This window comes from Macaca nemestrina, chromosome 12 (assembly GCF_043159975.1).
Source record: "Macaca nemestrina isolate mMacNem1 chromosome 12, mMacNem.hap1, whole genome shotgun sequence".
In the NCBI taxonomy this organism is placed as follows: Eukaryota; Metazoa; Chordata; class Mammalia; order Primates; family Cercopithecidae; genus Macaca; species Macaca nemestrina.
In genome coordinates this window covers 29,412,684-29,432,467 of record NC_092136.1, presented here as the reverse complement: position 1 = coordinate 29,432,467, position 19,784 = coordinate 29,412,684, and the positions used below count along the sequence as shown (strand labels likewise).

At 45.9% G+C, this 19,784-nt stretch overlaps 1 protein-coding gene across 3 annotated transcripts in view; it reads left to right on the top strand.

The window, feature by feature from the left end:
* The window catches only part of LOC105471567 (low density lipoprotein receptor class A domain containing 3), a 286,072-nt gene that overhangs the window by 78,909 nt on the left and 187,379 nt on the right, over positions 1–19,784 (top strand). For all 3 annotated transcript variants that reach the window (XM_071074877.1, XM_011724106.3, XM_011724105.2), the window contains exon 2: positions 10,165–10,311. In XM_071074877.1, coding sequence (XP_070930978.1) covers positions 10,165–10,311 — 147 coding nt within the window. The remainder of the gene's footprint in view (positions 1–10,164; positions 10,312–19,784) is intronic.

The following is a 19,784-nucleotide window of genomic DNA, read 5'->3' as shown; positions in this document are numbered from 1 at the left end:
GCCACGCCCAGCTAATTTTTGTATTTTTAGTAGAGACGGGGTTTCACCATGTTGGTCAGGCTGGTCTCGAACTCCTGAGCTTAGATGATCCGCCCGCCTTGGCCTCCCAAAGTGCTGAGATTATAGGTATGAGCCACCACACTCGGCTCTGAATTTGATATTTATCTCTCCTGTACATTTAAAAAATCTGTATGTATCCATTAAAATAGTATTTTTTGAACAGGATGTAGGTGATATTCTGCAGTTTGCTCTTTTCACTTAGCAGTGAGTTTTCTCAGATTTACCTGTGTTGAGTCATGTAAACTCTAGTTCATTTAATTGAAGTTCTGAGTAGCCTTTCATTGTGTGAATGTACTCTGTTTTCTCATCCATTCTCCTTTTGATGAACATTTAGTTTGTCTTACAGTTTTGTATGATAGTAGTGTCTCACTGAATGTTCTCTTACTGTCACCCTGTGCACATGTGCATGTTTGTCCCTGGGCCTAGAGTATGTATTAGGATTGGCTGGGTCAAAGTGTTAGAGGCGTTTAAACCAGAGTGATTCCATCTTAATAGGGGCTGGATAAAATAAGGCTGAGACCTACTGGGCTGCATTCCCAGGAGGTTAGGCATTCTAAGTCACAGGATGAGATAGGAGGTTGGCAGAACATACAGGTCATAAAGACCTGCTGATACAACAGGTTTCAGTAAAGAAGCCGGCTGAAACCCACCAAAACCAAGATGGCGAGGAACTTGACCTCTGGTCGTCCTCATTGCTCATGATATGCTAATTACAATGCGTTAACATGCTAAGACACTCCCACCAGTGCCATAACAGTTTCCAAATGCCATGGCAATGTCAGGAAGTTACCCTATATGGTCTAACATGGGGAGGAGTCCTCACTTCCAGGAATTGCCCACCCCTTTCCTAGAAAACTTATGAATGATCCACCCTTTGTTTAGCATGTAATCAAGAAATAACCATAAAAATGAGCAACCAGCAGCCCTCGGGGCTGCTTTGCCTATGGAGTAGCCATTCTTTTATGCCTTTGCTTTCTTAATAAACTTGCTCTCATGTTACTTGGGATTCGCCTCAAATTCTTTCTTGCATGAGATCCAAGAACCCTCTGTTGGAGTCTGGATCGGGACCCTTTTCCAGTAACAAAAGCGTGTGAGCTTCACTAGGAGTTGCCAAATTGCTCTTCAGATGTGCCGTGTGTGAGTTCCTGTTCCTCCCCATCTTCACACCACTTGAGAATGTCAGGCTTCAAAGTTTTGCAAGTCTGATGGGTGTGAAAGAGCCCTCTTGTTCCATTAATCATTCTTTGATTACAAGTGAGATTAAGTGTATATTAAGTGGTTATTTGAGTTTCCTCATCAGTGAAAGTACCTGTTCATGTGCTTTGTCCATTTTTCTGCTGGGCTGCTTGTATTTTCTTATATCATTTTTTCAGAAAATTCTAGATATTGATGCTTTGTGGGTTATACATGTGGCAGATAATCTTATTCTAGTTCGTGGCTTCTCTTTCAACTTTGTTTATAATATCTATTGATGATTAGGAGTCTTAACATTTTCCTGCAGTTGTATTTATCAGTCTTTTCCTTTGTGGCCTGTGCTTTGAGTCTTATTTCGGAAGAATTTCTTCCTTACCCTGAACTCATAGAGATACACTTTGGGGCCTATATGAAGATGGTTTTGCTTTTCTGGCCTTATTCTTTAGTTGACTTTGGTATTTTCCACATTTGCTCTGCCTGGAGACGTCTGCGCGGAGCAGAAGAGAGGCTACCGAATGGTTCCCAGTGGCTGTGGAAATTGTTGCAGTTGTTCCTGGGCACAAGGGGCTGGGCTGAACTTGGGGTTGTAGCAAAATCCTTCCTGGGCAGTGGCTCTTCCTGAGAGGTGCTGAAGTGCGAGTTGATTGGCTCTCTCATGAGCCCTGGCTTATCGCAAGCCAGATAAAATTGGTCATAAAGTTGTCCCCTCCTTCAGTTTAGCAGCATGCCCAACTCACTTCCTCCTGCCACTGCTGATTGAGCTGAAAAGACAGAAGGCATGGGGGGATGGCTCCTGCTCTGGGTTCTTTCCCAGGCCTGACCAGCGGCCAGCCCTTGGCAAGGACATGGGTGTGAGTGAAAAGCAAGCGCTTGCAAAAGTTCTTCCAGAAGTTCTTGACTTCAGTGCCTTTACTCGTGGGAGCCCAGCAGTGTTCTTCACCCCAGTCTCATTTATCCATTGCATATTGCGTGGCAGAGTATAAATGGGTTCAACTCCTGTTTAGATAAATTCACAGAACTTAAGAATGTCACAACTGGAAAGGTTCTTAAGGGTCAACAGGTTCCGTTGCCTGTTCATGCAGTCAATAGGCATTTATGGAGGGTCTTCCAGGCACCTGGCACTTGCTGGTTGCTGAGGATGCAACAGCAAGAAGACATGGTGTGGGGAGCAGCCAGTCAACAACGGGGCTCATTTCAGAGTGGTGGGTGTGATGGGATAGGGAGAATGTGCCTTGGGATTGGCCACTTTTGTCATTTTCTTATTTTACATAAACCTGTAGTCTTCTAGTGCAGGGAGTCAGTTGGCAAATGGGCTGAAGCCAGCCATCACCTGCTTATAGACACTCCCCTGAGCTAGGTATGGTTTTTACATATTTAAATGGTTGGGAAAAAATCAGACATTTATAATATATTTTGATAATGGAAAACAGTAACTTTGAACCTTAATTAAGTGAAATGTTAATTACCCTTCCCAAAAAGAATTCCATTTTTTTCTTAGTAGACCTATATTACAGAAAATTGTTCCCAATGATTATGAAAATATTTTGAATTTAATCAACAAAAATTTGTGGAATATTCTTTTCTTTCCTCTTATATAGGTACCTTAATTTGGCCTCTTGGCCTACACGGCCTGAAATATTTACTCTGGCCATTTACAGACTTTTTCTAGCTGTGTTACCTTGGGAAAGTTACTTCAGTCTCAGTTTCCTCATCCTGCAAAATGGAAATGGTGCCTATTTCATAGGGCTGTTGTCAGGAGTAAAAAAGAACTGAAGGGCCGGGCACGGTGGCTCACGCCTGTAATCCCAGCACTTTGGGAGGCCGAGGCAGGCGGATCACAAGGTCAGGAGATCGAGACCATCTTGGTCAATATGGGGAAACCCCATCTCTACTAAAAATACAAAAAAAATTAGCTGGGCGTGGTGGCATATGCCTGAAATCAGACAGAAGAATTGCTTGAACCCGGGAGGTAGAGGTTGCAGTGAGCAGGAATCACGCCACTGCACTCCAGTCTGGGCAACAGAGCAAGACTAAGTCTCAAAAAAAAAAAAAAAAAAAAAACCCCAGAAAAACGGATGTTCCACTCCTGCTGTGTGTATGTGTTTCAGTAGATGTCAGGTCTTCCCTAGTGAAAAGTCTGTAATAATTGATTTCTTGAGGGCTGTTAAAGGGAGCAGGAGGAGGGATGGGATGAGGGTGGGGCCGGGGCTCAGTGCTCATCTTGGAGGTCAGTATCGTGACAAACAGCATCTTCCAGAGTTGCTGTCAGACCCCCAAACTGTGGACCTTAGATCTCACAAAGACCGTATCCTGATGGCTCTGCAAACCCACACTAGATTAACATTGCTGCAACATAATTTTCCTCATGAAATGCACTGAAGCATAACTAAAAAAATGTAAGTAGCAGCTATCAGGACCTTAATGAGGTTATAAATACAGCAAGAAAATAATTTGTAAAACTCTTTCCTGGTGAAAAACTGTCCTTTACCTAGACCTCTTTGCTTGCCCCATTAATAACAGCCATTGGCTTTCTTTACTAACTCGCTTTGTAAGAAAGGAACAAAGCCTTTAACATTTTGTAACTCATGCTGCTTTACCCTTGTAGGAGAAACAACCATATAGCTGTAGGAAGTGCAGACTCCTCATGGCAGAGTAGGCAGCTAGGCCCCCTCACTATCCCGGTGACTTGCGCCATCCATCAGTTGTTCCTGCTGCAGTATTGCACACCATCTTCTTTTAGGATCATAGGCAGTGTAAATATGAAATCTGTGGATATCAATAGCCAGTGGTCCTGGGCTGAACCCAGGGGTCGTGTTATACCTTCTCACCAATTTCCCTGGGCTGTCTTTCTTTAACAGATGGGTAAATGGAGGCTGGGGCTACTGGAATGAGCTCACAGGGCAGGGTGGTCTGAAGAGTCTAGACAGAGCTGGAGACATGGCTATGCTGAGGTACTTAGACCCAGAAGGCCCATCTTCGCCCCAGACTCAGCCTTGTGTGACTGTTCTTGGTGACAGCTGGAGTGCTCTTCATAGGCAGGCTCTAGCAGGAAGCAGTTTGATGGGAACCGAATGGGAAATGCACAGGACAGATGTCTCTAGTTCCTTCTTACACTGATGCTACCATGCGGAGCAGCCTAGGGTCGAGGAGGTCTTCAGGGATTTTCTAGGGATGTTTGTAAACAGATCGTTGCAGAGCAGCTCACTCACTGGCCTTGTGCCTGTGCATGGAATGTGTGTGTGTGTGTGTGTGTGTGTGTATGTATACGTTTAAAGAAGGCAGTCATGGAAAACAGACAGTGGCGTTCAGTGCCTCGTAACACTGTGTTGGCATTAGGCAGTGGAAAGAGGTTATTAATTCTCTGGGGAGGTTTTAGACAAGATCCGTTTGAGATTTGAGATTTGCAGAACCAAATGCTAAGCCTGTGTGTCTGTACATATGTATGGGTGTATGTCTTGCTTTTGCTGTTCATTGAGCAGAGATTGTCTCAGATCCAGATTGTCAGGAAGCAGAGGATAAAAATGAAGGCCACTGGGCAGAAGTTGGAAAGCAGGGCTGTCATGGTTTGCAGATGTCAATTCTAGATTGCATCATGACAAGGGGTCCCCCTAGGGTGGGAAGAACAGCAGAAGGAGAAGAGAGAGCCAGGAGGACTCCAGCTGGTAGGCTGGAATTCCCATTTCTCAGCTGGAAAAGTCAACCTCACTAACTGCGTGTTCTGGAGTAATTTGGGTGGAATGCAGCAGCTGTCTGAGTTTGTGTAGTTGCACCAATTTCGGCCCCCTTGTCAAATATAAATTTGTGGGAGCCAGCAGTTTTGGAAGAAGCTTCTGCAGCAGGCTGTTTGCCTTTGTCCAATAGAATGGGACTTGGAATTTTTTTTTTTTTTTTCATTCTTGGTGCAGATGGTGTAGTTATTTTAAGTAAGTGATGTGCTGCAGTGAAAATGGGCAACTCTCTTTCATTTTTCAGCTTAATGAAAAAAAGAGAAGGGAGGAGGAGAAACCCCAGCTAGCCAACTTTGTGCTAATGCTTGTCTTTTTTGGATTCTAAATGTGTCCCAAGGCACTAAGATGGGATAAATATTTCAGCCACTAGAAAGTCCTGCTGTCGGCCTGAAAAGATTTCTAACCTCTTTTAAAGCAGACTGGGTAGTAATTTACTTGTACAAATCCAGACACCCCCATGTCCCTTGTTTTAACTATGCATGTACAGATTCTACTCACATTCTAGGGGGATGAGGCAAGGGGCAGATGGAACTCTCTAGGGAAGAGTATGTGGGAAAGGGAGGAAATAAATTAGTGACTGAACATTTGCCTGCCTTCTTAGAGTGGTTACAAGTATTCATTGGAGACCTACAGAGTGGTCAGGTGCCCCGGGTGCAGAGTTGAACAAAACAGTGCCTCTCTGCCTTCATGGAGTGTTCAGTCTAGGTGGAGAGATAGTACAGACACACCAGTAAGCAAAAGTTGGAATAAAGGAAAACAGGACATTACCAGCATGAAAAACAGGGAGACGAGCTTTAGATTGAGTGTCCATGCAGGGACCTGAAGAAGTAATTTAAGCGGAGGTCTGAAGGATGAATGAGGTTAGCCTCACAGTGTATTAGTTTGCTCGGGCTGCTGTTAGGTTGGTGCAGATGTAATTTCCTTGTGCATTATGCAACTACTTTTGCACCAACCTAACATAGCAAAGTCCACAGGCTAGGTGGCTGAAACGACAGAAGTTTGTTTTCTCACAGTGCTGGAGGCAAGAAGTCTGAGATGGGGGTGCAGGATTAGTTTCCTCTGAGGCCCCTCTTCCTTGGTTTATGAATGGTTGTCTTCTCCCTGTGTCCTCACATGGTCTTCCCTCTTCCACGGTCTCTGTCCTGATCTCTTCTCAGAAGGACATCAGTCATACTGAATTAGGGCCCACACTAATGCCATCGTTTTAAAGATCCTCATCTCCAAATACAGTCACATTCGGAGGTTCTGAGGTTCAGGACTTCAACATATAAATTTTGGGGGGACACAGTTGAGCCCATTACACAGATGAAAGGTAGGTGGAAGAATGTCTGGGCTCGGCAAACAGCACATCTGGAGGCCTCACAGCGGGGGGTACTGAGGTGTGTTGCAGGAGATGATGTGAAATGAGTATCTAGAAGTAAGCAGCAACTGGACCATGCTGGACTTTGTAAACTATGGCCAGAGTTTTAGATTTATTCTGAGGACACAGAGAACCCGTAGTGCGTTTTAAAATCTCACTCTGTGTGAAGAGAAGGAACTGGAGGGAGTGAGAAGTGGGGAGTCCAAAGGTTTTTAATTAATAAACTAAGGTTTGTGAACCTCGCCACTATTGACATTTTCAGCTGGATGATTCTTCATTATGGGGGCTGTCTTGTGCATTACAGGAGGTATAGCAACATCTCTGGACTCTGCCCACTAGATGCCAATAGCACCCCCATCTCCCCATCACGACAACCCAAAATGTCTCCAGAGAGTGCCGTATGTTCCCTGGGGGGCAAAATTGATCCCTGTTGAAAACCCATGGTTGAAAAGGGCAAGAGATAATGGTGACTTGGATTGGGTGGTGCCAGTTGAGTGATGGGTTTGCAAATTGGATGGGTTTGAGGCAGGTTTTTGAAGGCAGAATCAATAAGATTTAACCTGCCTTTGCCTTAGTTTCTTCTCATGCCTTTTTTTTTTTTTTTTTTAAAGACAGAGTTTTGCTCTTGTTGCCTAGGCTGGAGTACAATGGCGTGATCTCGGCTCACTGCAACTTCCACCTCCCAGGTTCAAGCGATTCTCCTGCCTGAGACTCCCAAGTAGCTGGGATTACAGGTGTGCATCCACACCTGGCTAATTTTGTACTTTTAGTAGAGATAGGGTTTCACCATGTTGGTAGGCTGGTCTCAAACTCCTGACTTCAAGTGATCCACCCACCTCAGCCTCCCAAAGTGCTGGGATTACAGGTGTGAGCTACCGTTACTGGCCCTCCTCATGCTTTTGAGTTTGATGATGTCACTTCCCTGAAGCACATGGCTGTGCACCACCTGCATGCCTAATACAGTCGCTCAGAAGAGAAAAAAGAATGTGCCTCTCTGTTACTGTTCACCAGGCCCCAGGATCCCTGGTCCTACTGAGAAAGCACTTTGAGCCCCGTGGCTGGCAGGACCACCTGTGTGTAATAGACATGGTATTTAGTCTCTGCATCCACCCATCCATTTGTCAAGTCCGTGTGCCGCCAGCCTTATTGACTCTCAGAGGAAGTGCTTTGGAATCTAATCTGGCCAATTCTCCTGCTCCAGAAATCTGTTTATCAGAACATGATTTCACAGTTGCAGTGACATTTCCAGGGGGGCTTGCCTTCGAGGAGCTACCTCTACAAATGCACATGTAAGTATTTCCAAACAAAGCAGAATGACCGTTACATTCCCGGCCCCTGGAGAGTTCTCTGCTTGCTGGAGAAGCCCAGAGCAGTTGTTAGCAAACAGCCGGAATGTGTGGATTTTCTGGGTTGAGCATTCGTTGTCTGGCTAGTATCCAGTACCTGGCTGCCCTTCTGGGGTCCCCCTCACGCCCTTGCCTGGAGATGGTGAATTGGTTTCATGTTCTTCTCGGGGTTGTTAGTGGCTTTCTGGAGTCCAGTCTTGAGAGGGAGTCTCATATGGATTCTGGGCTCGGTGGAACAGAGCATCATGATTAATTAGGGATGGCCGACTTTGCACTAGGATAGGAGAAATTGCAGCAGAATAGGAGAAATAGTAGCATAATACCTTTGCATTTCCTAACAATCAGAGCTGCGTGATTTTTAAATTCCATGTCGTTCCATGTTCTGGGCTACATCTTCCTGCACAGAGTCTTTGCTGACACTGTTCTCTAGACCTGAGGGGTGCTTAGTTTTTATCTCTGTGTGTCTATCAACATCCACTGTAGATGCTACCCTCTTTTTAGGAATCTTTTTTGATTTCTTTGAATTTTGACTTTATCTTAAGAACACCAGGGAGCCATTCAATGACCTTTTAAAGTTAAGAAATGATTGACTTGGTGTTTAGACAGATCCTTCTGGCCACAGAGGGGAGAGTGGGTTGGAGGGGGGCAAGATGGGAGGCAGGGAGACCAAGTTGGGAAGTTGTGCCGCGTAGCAGTCCCCGTAAGAGAGGGTGGCTGCTTCGGCTGAAGTCGCAGCTGTGGCAATGGAGACTTGGGGACTGGCCATTATCAGAACATGATTTCACAGTTGATAGACTGAGGAGGGGACAAGGGAGATTTCTAGGGTTCTGATGTGGGCAGTTGGGCAGGGTAGAGCCCCTCATTGTAGCTTCTCTCCTAGAGCTCTCCAGTGAGTGATGAAAGCTCATTTTCAGTAATGAAACATGCATGTGCATTATTAATTCTGTATAATGCAGCAGATAGTCCACAAGGGAAATTCCATGGCACCAAGGCCGGTGGGGTATTGCTTGCCTGTGACGGTGTCCTTTGTAATTGGTTGTTGCCTGCTTGTTCTAGTTATAAAATAATTTTAGTATCACCCCAGTGGTACTATCACCAGACTACAGAGTTAGTGCTCATCTGTGTTTGGAGAAGCCAGGGAACACGTTAGAGGAAAGGGGACATATTTGTTTGCTTAAGGGTGTGTAGGGATTTACTAGGAGACCCAGCAGGCCGAAGGGCATCCCTGGTAAAAAAGAATAGCACACATAAAGGATAGTGGTCTGTAGGCGGATATGATGTTAGGGATCTGGAGATCTAGAGATGCTTCTCCTTGGCAAGGTTTTTGAAAGAGGATTATGGACCCTTCTCTTCTCCTGCTACCCCTAGGCAGGTCTGGACATCACTGTTCTTATTTTGCTGTGTGTGCCTTTCCAGCCTAAAGGTATAATAAGCCCTAGGCTTTATCTCTGTATCTTTAGAACACAGCACAAGTATCTGGTCATAAATGTCTAGTAAATGCTTATGGAATGACTCAGGAGGAGGCTCTGGAGCTGTGGTGTGCTGAAGGACTGGTCTTTTTTTTTTTTTTTTTTCCTGCTTTTCCCCAAAACTCTTTTACTCACATGGCTCCTTGTCCCCCAGCCATTGATCACAATGGCTCAGACTGGTCAGATCGATCAGATCCTGGCTGCCTTGAAAATCTGCCCCCAGGGTCCACTGGTAGATGAACTCAGCACGCTGCCCACCTCCACCGCCACAGCACTGGCCTTCTCTATTTGCTTTCCAGCCTGAGAGTTGGCTGTTTGGGTTGGGGACTTTGGCACTTTATGACGATGTTCAGTGGAGTTGAATCTGAACTTGCAGCTTGGTTCTCAGCCTCCAGTAACTCTTGGCAGGCAATTTCGTGACCTTGGGACCCTCATGGAGGTTACAAATCCCGAGTTCAAGATTCAGTGCGGCCTTTTCTACCTGTGCGACCTCAGGCAGGTTGGTTTTATAGGTCTGGGCTCCTGTTTCCTAGAGTGAAATGATCTCCCAGTATTTCTGCCAACTTGGCCCAGCTTCAAGGATTCTGTGATTGTAAGGGCTACAGAGTCTGAGGCCTGGAAAGGTCTTGCAGTTCCTACTGTTGGAGACATTGGGAGTCCAGTGCTCACTCCTGTCTAGAATTTCAATTTTTAATCACTGCTGATGGGCCAGAAAAGAACATTTGGATTTTACAACCAGTCTTTGATGGAGAAAGAAAAAAAGTCAGTGAACACCCATTTTGTGCTCGACATTTAAGTATGTTTGTTCCCTGTATTTCTCCATTTAGTCCTTTCAGAATCTCCGGAGGTGGACTGGGGCAGATTATTAGTCCATTTCACAGATGAGGAAACTGAAGGTCAGAGAGGTTGAGTCACCTACCAGAAGTCTCACCTATACCGAACCAGACACCTTTCAGCTGAGTCCCTACTGTTGCTGTGCCATCTGACCTGTCCCCTCTCTCCAACAGAGAGCCAGCTGCTCCCCGGGAACAACTTTACCAACGAGTGCAACATACCAGGCAACTTCATGTGCAGCAATGGACGGTGCATCCCGGGCGCCTGGCAGTGTGACGGGCTGCCTGACTGCTTCGACAAGAGTGATGAGAAGGAGTGCCGTGAGTGGCCTGGCCCTTTGCTGGGGTGGGGTGGCAGCCATCCTGGGGCAGAGGGGAGCCGGTCCTGAGCTGGCTTAGACCCTGCACACTCTGCTTGCTGCAAGCTGGTGGTTTTGTGCCTCTTGCCAGCAGTCCTGCTTCTCTGCTGTATCTCCATCTCAGTGTCACATGATCTGTGTAGACACAGGGATCTTGGTGGAGGTGGAGCTAAGGCTTTGAGAGAGCAGAAGGTTTTACCATCAGGCTCTACTAATCCTCACCCTGGAGTCCCGCCCTTGCCTTCATTTTATATACAAGCCAACTGAGCATCCCAGAGGTTATATGGCTGCAGCACCTTAAAACCAGCAAGTGGCACATTGGACGTGGGAACCCAGGGCTGCCTGACTCCAGGGTCCATGCTGGTGACCATCTGACAGAGCACCATGGAATTTTCTTGATGATTAAATGAGGCATAGCATCCCACCAAGTATCCAGCATGGAGTTGGCACTGAATACATAGTAACGTGCTTTCCCATCCCCTTTTCTCTGCCAATAGATATGGCTTGAGCCTTTGCTGGGGACATCATCTCCTAATGGGCACCACCAGGATCAGATGGTTTTGTGATCCTCCCCACCCCACCTCCTTTTCAGCCCTTTGCCTGTTTTGTGCCGCCGAAACATGTGTGAGAGTTGGGTTGATGGTCATCCACGAGAAAAGAGGCACCGGGGATGTGAGTTGAAAGGGTCCGTGGTGTCAAGTGATCCTGCTCCCTGCCCTGCAGAGGTGTATTTCTCTTCCTCTTCAGTTTGTCTCTGCAGAGTGAGCTTGGCCATGTGCCCTGTGTGGTTGTCCTCCTGGGTGCCCTGGTAGGTAGGAAACATGACTGACAAGTGGTGGGCACAGTGTTGTCTCACAGGGGATTGCCTTGAGACCACATGACTAGACGATGGTTCCTGGCTCTTTCGTGTGCTTTGGGCACCAGGCCACGTGGCCTGTCTGACAGTAGAACTGTGTGTTCTGGCTCTGAGCCTGCTGTCTCCCTGGAAGCCAGCTGAGGAAACAGCTGAAGACAGGTTAATCATTTGAACTTCTTTGTTTTTTTTTTCTCCCCGAAATGGAGTCTTGCTGTGTCACCCGGGGCTGGAGTGCAGTGGCGCGATCTTGGCTCACTGTAACCCCCACCTCCCAGGTTCAAGCAATTCTCCTGCCTCAGCCTTCTGAGTAGCTGGGATTACAGGCGCCCACCACTGCGCCTGACTAATTTTTGTATTTTTAATAGAGACGGGGTTTTACCATGTTGGCCAGGCTGGTCTCAAACTCCTGACCTCATGATCCGCCCACCTCAGCCTCCCAAAGTGCTGGGATTACAGGCGTGAGCCACCGCGCCCAGCCAATCATTTGAGTTTTTAACATATCTCTGACCGGAATTTGGGGCCCCTGTCTGTTGACGCACAGGAAGGGGTACCTCTGACCAGAGTTTGGGGCCCCCGTCTGTTGACGCACGGAAAGGGGCACTGGCTTTGGAGTTCACATACCTCTGGAGCAAGCTGCCCCCTCTGAAACTGGCCCTTTGCCCATCCAAGGGTTCCCGTATCCTCAGTGCCTGCTCCTGCCCTTCAGAGAAGTTTCTGGGATGGGAAAATTGAGGTGTGTTTTTTGGGGAGAATACTTCATACTGCTTGTTGCATGTGACCTTTCTGAAATGATGACTATACGCGTGAATTTTTATTTTTGCAGAACTGTTTGTTTGTTGTCTTCCAGCCCAGGCTGAAATACAATGGCATGATCATAGCTCACTGCAGCCTCCACCTCCTGGGCTCAAGTGATTCTCCCACTTTGCCCACCCCTAGTAGCTGGGAGCACAGGAGTGCGCCATCACGCCTGGCTAATGTATTTTTATTTTTTATAGAGACAGGGTTTTTCACCATGTTGCCCGGGTTGCTCTTGAACCCCTGAGCTCAAGCAGTCCACCTACCCCCGCCTCCCAATGTGCTGGGATTGCAGGTTACAGGTGTGAGCCACCAAGCCCGGCCTGTAGAATTATTTTGTAAAATTATTATGTCTAGTTTAGCTTTTCTCTGTTTCTAACATGGCCTCAGAATTACTAGAGCTGTAACATTAGTAAGCTGAGCAAATGGCATAGTATGTGTGAGCTCTGTCATCTGTCTGGTTTTAAGGATTTATTAAACAGTATACAAGTGTGCCAAGTTACCATTTTTGAGATATGGTGTATATTTGACCATCGGCACATGCGGATTGTTGTTAGCTGACCTGGGAATATTTGGGACATGATGTTTCCGAAAGAACGCAGGGTTAAGGAGTTAATTCCTAAATTGTATTCCCAGCTTTGTCAGTAGCAGCTGTGTGATACTAGTGCAATCTCTGACATTCTCTGTCCTGTCACAAAATCTCATGATTTTAGAATTCATGCTCAAATGGGAAGACATGGTGGAGAGCAAATATTTTTTTAAAAAGATGTTGCTGGCAGCTACCTGGAGCTGCTTGGTTTGGTTTGGAACAGGCTCATTCTTGGCTATTCTCCATTCGTTTTTTCTCCTGACTTCCTACCTTTAGCACCCAAGTGTGGTGGAGATTTGAGTGGCATTTATGTAGTCTTTTGAGCAAAACATAATTAAAAAACTATGCGCCCCAAACGTATATTAACCTCTCTCTCTGTAGCCCTTCTTTTTTGTCTTTAAATTGTGAAAACAGAACATTAGAAAGTTTAGATAGTAGAGGGAAGGAGAAAAAGTCCCTTTTCTAAAACAAATTCTACTTTCATTTAAAATTTCTTATATATTCCCTTCCAGCCTAGGACTTGAGGGTGTGAGCCCTTGAGAAGGCCTATTTGTGTCAAAATCTGAGCCCTTCTTCCCCCTTAGGGGGCTGTGTGATCGTGGGAAACTTACCAGAATGTTCTAAACTTTAGCCTTTGGGAGAATTAAAGAGAATTCTTTAACCTCCTGGTGCCTCAATTTCCTCCTGTCCAAAACAGGGGTAATAAAGGCTTCTGATACTTAACACTGTTGTGAAGTTTTAACCTGTATGAAGCACGCAGCGCAGTGCCTGTATACAGTAAGTGGCTTGTAAACATGAACTATTATTGGTTAAATCTGTACCAACTATTTTATTTTGGTGGTTGTCATGGGGAAATACGGTTCAATTGCCTGCTTTTTTCTACTTAACATTAGAGGCCCTTGGCCCCATTCTATATTGAGGATTCACAGTTGTTTTGGGAGGCTGCCTAATGCTGTCAGGTAGACACACTGTAAGTTAACCATCCCCCTGCGTTTCAGTCTCTTCTGTTTCACTCTCTTCCGCACTTTTACTTCTGCTGATCAAAATGTTTAGGATCATTTAAGGAACTTATGCTTAACCAGATCACGGAAATATACAATGGTTTCAGCCAGAGCCAGGGTGGACGGGGCTGAGGTCTCCAGGGTGACCAACTTGACCACCTTTTCAAGGATGATTGGAACGGCTGATGTGGAGTTCCTGCCGCCTTCCCGGAGGGAGGGAGACTGGTTCTGTGTCTTGCTCATGAGCTACGAAGCCCTTTCTCTGATTCTTTGGAACAACTGGGTACCGAAGGGGAGGCGAGTGAAGGTGGCAGTGTTCTCGCCTCAGAGAGGTGATTACTTCAAGTGCCCTGTGGAGCTTTGGCATTGGGAAGATAATACGCTTCTTAAAAAAGAGAGAATTCTTGCCCTTTCCAAAGGGCAAGAAAGAGCCTGCAGAGGTGTGTCATGGTGGGATATGAGGCAGTGAGCAGCTCTTCTGTATCCACAGCACAGGAAGGATTTTTACCAGACAGGAAGAATTTTTTAAAAAATTTTTATCGTGAAGGTAATAAGACCACATATTGTAAAAACTGAGGGCAGAGAAGGAGGAAAAGCGTATGTACTCAGATCCACTGTTGGCATTCTGGAAGTTCTCATTCAGGCTTTTCCCCAGTGTAATCGCCAGGGGTGTACAGTTTTATATTTTGACATTTTTTCATGTAACATTTCAATTTCAACCTGTTAACATTTTTTCTGTATCTTCCCCCATTTTCCTCTTTGTCATTTTTAGTGCCATTAACTTGCTATAATATGGTTTATTTACACATAATTTGGCATTTCTCTTCTTTCCAGTTTTCCACTATGGGAAACAGTGCTCACTTGTGAACAGGAGGGTGGACATGACTTCCCCTCTGTTTTGAGAAATTTGCTTAGGCTCAATTCTCAGAATTAAAATTACTGGGTGAGAGGGAAGGCACCTTGTCTTGGCTCTTGACACTGACTGCCCACTTGTTTTGCTAAAGTTTTGCACTAGTTTGCTGGCAATGTGTGAAAACTATGACTTTATTTTAGTCGTGGCAGCCCTGGGTAACATCTTTAAAAAATATTTTTCTGGTTAATTTAATAATTGAAAACGGTTACTTTTTTTTAATTTAAAAAAGTTATCTAGCGAGATTGTTTTCCCTTACCTCTACTTACTAGTTTTATTTCTTTGTGAGATACCTATTGATGGACTAAAATTAATTTCCAGCTGAGTTAAGACATTAGATTTTCTGCCTCTTGAATCTATAGAAGAGGCTCATTTGGGGACACTTTGAGTGTATTTCTGTTCTTAGTGGAATGCCCTCAGAGATAGTTTTATCCAAATAGCTTTAAAATAAAAGGAATAAAGATAATGTTTTAGAAAAACGAGGAAGCACCATGAAAGTCCTGATTATGAGGAGAGTTTATTAGAGCTTCCTCTAGGCCACACTATCCCAGGCATTTTACATTCTATTGATTCGTTTGATCATTGCAGAAGCCTTATTAGTAAAGGGCTGGTGTCATCTCCAGATGAGGAAATTGAGCAGTAGAGCGATTCCGTGGAGCTTGCCTGTTGGCCCAGAAAATAAGTCTCCATAACCTTCTTCTGTCAGAGACCCCCAGTGGGGGCTTTCAGTCTTTTTCTCCAGTTATCTGTTACCCTGCTGAAATGGAATCTTACTGCTATCATGACATATTATCCTGTCGAACCTGCTTTATAAAAAGATTCTAAAAACATCGATAATGGTTTCCTATGGAAATGAATATTTACATGGCTGTTAGTCCCGGGAGTTTCTGAAATGTTTTCCTTGAAGAGACTGTCCTTTGATTGGTGTTGCCTTCTGTAATGAAGCAGCAATCCAAATTTCCAGAACCCACAGGGGACTGGGAGTCAAGAGCCTTAAGTTCTGTGTCGATGTTAGCTGCCATCTGTCTGTGTTCTAACCAAGTGGTTGGGGGGATCCTGAATGTTTGGAGTCCTCTTCCCATGGCGGTTCATTTTCTCCTTTGGAAAGTTACACCGATTGATGTCTTTGGCTTTGTGTTTACAGACCTGGCCATTTATGTTTGATGGGTGTGTTTGGTTGGGGGGAGGTGTGGAGGAGGGATACATTTGAGGACTTTGTCAAATGATAAAATATGAACGAATCTCCAAATCCAGCTATAGGAAAGTAGGTGCAAAAATGGGATTTGAATTTTACTTGCTTTTACTGTTCCTGACCATTTCTTGAACATGTGTTGTTATTGCTCTGGTGCGAAGGCATAAATCCACGAGATAGGGTTGAGAGGGCAAGTTTGGGCAAATGATCCCCAAGAAATATAAAAGAGCAAGAAAGCTGGGGTTGAGATTGTTCAGGCTCCATACTCTTCCTCTTTCCTTTTTAGCATCTTCCTCACCTTCTGCCTCTAGGTGGTGCCACCTATATTTTCTTTTAACCTCGCACTACAGGGCAAGTAGAGATGTGGGAAAAAGCTGGATTCTGAGTTATTCTTTACCTTTACTAAGCTTTACCAGGAATTCAGCTGTTTCTCTAGGGCACCTAATACCGGCTCCACACACAAAATGCCTTTGGAAATCAGGAAGCTTTCTTTTTTTCTTTTTTTGAGATGGAGTCTCGCTGTGTCGCCCAGGCTGGAGTGCAGTGGCGCGATCTAGGCTCACTGCAAGCTCCGCCTCCCGGGTTCACGCCATTCTCCTGTCTCAGCCTCCCGAGTAGCTGGGACTACAGGTGCCCGCTACCACGCCCAGCTAATTGTTTTTTGTATTTTTTTAGTAGAGACAGGGTTTCACTGTGTTACCCAGGATGGTCTCGAACTCCTGACCTGGTGATCTGCCCACCTTGGCCTCCCAAAGTGCTGGGATTACAGGCGTGAGCCACCACGCCCAGCCTAGGAAGCTTTCATAGGATGGATAGAGCTTGCGGCTTCTTCTCTTGGACTGTTCTGTCGTTTCTCAAAGAAGGGGATGTGTTGGCTGATGGGCTGTGGCTTAGGGAGGCAGCCTGTCAGTCACTGTGTGCAGCTGCAGTGGGCTCAGGTCTCCCCATCACTGTGTAGAAAGCAGAACTGGCACAGCACTATCATTTTGGGTTGAATTGTAGCCCAACCTTCCCCCACAATTTTCCTGTGTTGAAGTCCTAACCCCTAGTATTTCAAAATGTGACTTTATTTAAAGATGGGGTTTTAAAAGATAACCAAGTAAGAATGAAGTCATTAGGTGGGTCCTAATCCAATATGACTGGTGTCCTTATAGAAAGGGGAAATTTGGACACAGAAATATGAACAGAGGGGAGACGATGTGAAGACTTGTAGCAAGAAGACAGCTATCTACAGTCCAAGGAGAGGGCCTGAAACAGATCCTTCCCTCAAGCCTCACAGCCCCCAGAGGGAGTCAAGCCTGCTAACACCTTGATTTCAGACTCCTGGCCATCAGAACTGTGAGACAATAAATTCTGTGGTTGAAGCTGTCCAATTTGTGGTACTTGGTTATGGCAGCCCTAGCAAACTAACACGACTATCAACCTATCTCCTTTGTTTTAAAAAATAAATTATTATAGGCCGGGCTTGGTGGCTTAGGCCTGTAATCCCAGCACTTTGGGAGGCTGAGACGGGCAGATCCCTTGAGCCCAGGAATTTGAGATCAGCCTGGGCAACATGGTGAAATCCTGACTCTACTAAAAATACAAAAATTAGCCAGATGTGGTGGCAGGAACCTGTAATCCCAGCTACTCGGGAGACTGAGGCACAAGATTTACTTGAACCCGGGAGGTGGAGGTCACAGTGAGCTGAGATTGTGCCACTGCACTCCAGCCTGAGTGACAGAGTGAGACCTTATCTCAAAACAAACCCCCAAAATTATTATATAGTGAATGATAGCTTCCTGCAGCTGTCTAACAGACTGACATGTGCAGACATCCTGCTTTCATTTTTTCCTTTAACAATTTGCAAGTAAGAATCTCACTGTTATGGGTCAAATTGTGTCTTCCAAAAGAATATAGGATATGTTGAAATCTGAACCCCCGTATCTTAGAATGTGACCTTATTTGGAAATGGGGGTCCTTGTGGATGTAATTAGTTAAGATGAGGTTGTACTGGAGTAGGGTGGGCCCTTAATCCAATGTGAATGTTGTCATTATAAGAAGATAATATGAAGATATGAGGGAAGAAGACCATGTGACAACAGAGGCAGAGACTGGAGGGAGGCACCCGCAAGCCAAGGAGTGACCACCATCACCAGAAGCCGGCCTCTGCCCAGTCCACGTGGACCTTTTCTTAACCCCCCTACTGCCCGGCCTCTCGGGAAGAGTCACACCCTCTGTTCCTTCTGGAGGCCCACTGCTTTCTCATATGAGTGAGGTGTCCGGTTTTTTTTTCGCATCTTGGTTCTTGGCAAGCCACTGCTAGCTAAGGACTGAATTCCAAAGGCCTTCTGAAGGAGCTGAGCCTCAGAAAACATAACTGGCACTCCAAAGGGTCTAGAGAATATCATCGTGGTTTAAAGATCTGTCCATCAAACACTTCGGAATGAAAAGACATGCTCTTTCACAGCGCTTATGGTATGGAGGAAATCCAAGACCTATGTATATTAGCGTTGCCTCTTTTCTCATTGAGTCATTCTGTTTGTATTTGGTTTTTAAGTGACTCACCTAATTCCTGGCATGATCCTCACTTCACTGAATTTCTTTAGTCTTAAATTCAAAACCATAAATCCTATGGTTAAGAACAGGAGCTTTGGGTCCAGACAGTACTGAGTTCTCCCCACAGCTTCCATTTATGACGTGTGCAGCCCTGGGGCTTACCATGCACCTGTTTTCTCATCTGTAAAATGGAGGTAATAGCAGTGCCTATCCCAGAGGTGTGATATTTCGGGGGTGATATTTCAAACATCTAGTAAGCGCTGTGTCCAGGCCCTAAGCCAGTTAGAAAGGAGTGGATTTAAACAATAGGTATTGTTTCCTGGTGCAGACAAGGTGAAGATCAGCTCTGTGAGTCTGACATGAGCTAATGTGAGGCTTGTAGCTGGTACCTGGTGTGAGTTAAGCAATCAGTGAATGCTAGCTGACCCTATTCCCTCAAACACATGTATGCTGGTGACATTTCCTGGCCAGCGCAATGCTGGGAGTTATTACTGCCCTGTTCCCAACACCTCCCTCCTGCACTTCCCCTTCCCACACCCGATCTTTTCTTGCTCTTAGTTCGAGAGCCTGTGCCATGGAAACACCATCATCTGCTAGGTCAACATCTGCTTTTCACTGTCCAGTCTTGAACACACATTCATGAGCTTGCATGAAATTGCTTTTAGCTTAGAGCTCCAGGGAGCCAGCCAGACACCCAAACTGGTACAAAAGGGAAGGAAACAAACATTTGAGGGGCTGAGGTGAGCCAGGCTCTTGAGGTTGCGGGGAAGGAAGCTTGGAGGTACCTCCTCTGCATTCAGATGGGCACCTGTGTCTTAATGGACCTGCAGTAGGCGCCCACCCTCAGAGTAGCTGCCTTAGGCTGTTCTCAGCTCTGCTGGAGCCCTGCACAATTAAACACCTAAGTGGATTTTTTTTTTTTTTTTTTTTTTTTTTTTTTTTTTTTGAGACGGAGTCTCACGCTGTTGCCCAGGCTGGAGTGCAGTGGCGCGATCTCGGCTCACTGCAAGCTCCGCCTCCTCGGTTCACGCCATTCTCCTGCCTCAGCCTCCTGAGTAGCTAGGACTACAGGCGCCCGCCACCGCGCCCGGCTAATTTTTTGTATTTTTAGTAGAGACGGGGTTTCACCGTGGTCTCGATCTCCTGACCTTGTGATCCGCCCGCCTCGGCCTCCCAAAGTGCTGGGATTACAGGCTTGAGCCACCGCGCCCGGCCCCTAAGTGGATTTTAATGACGATATTTTGCTTCAGCGCCCAGGCTTCTCAGCCTCCATGAGTATGTAGTCTCTTCCACCTTCACCACACTGACCTGAAGTCAGCACCACTCCCTGTGGCCTTCAGCATTGTAGGCCTAGAACTTGCAAAAATTACTGTCTTCCTGATTCCTTCTTGCCACTCTAGATGTGCTCTTTGTGCCTCGTGGCCTGTGGTGAGGACGGACTTTCAGTTCAGATGTTGGAATCACAGCATGAAGTTTCAGGTGGGCATCTGATAGGCACCCACCTACATACGGACGTTTCCAGGTTGTCAGGCTACACATAACATGCATTTGACT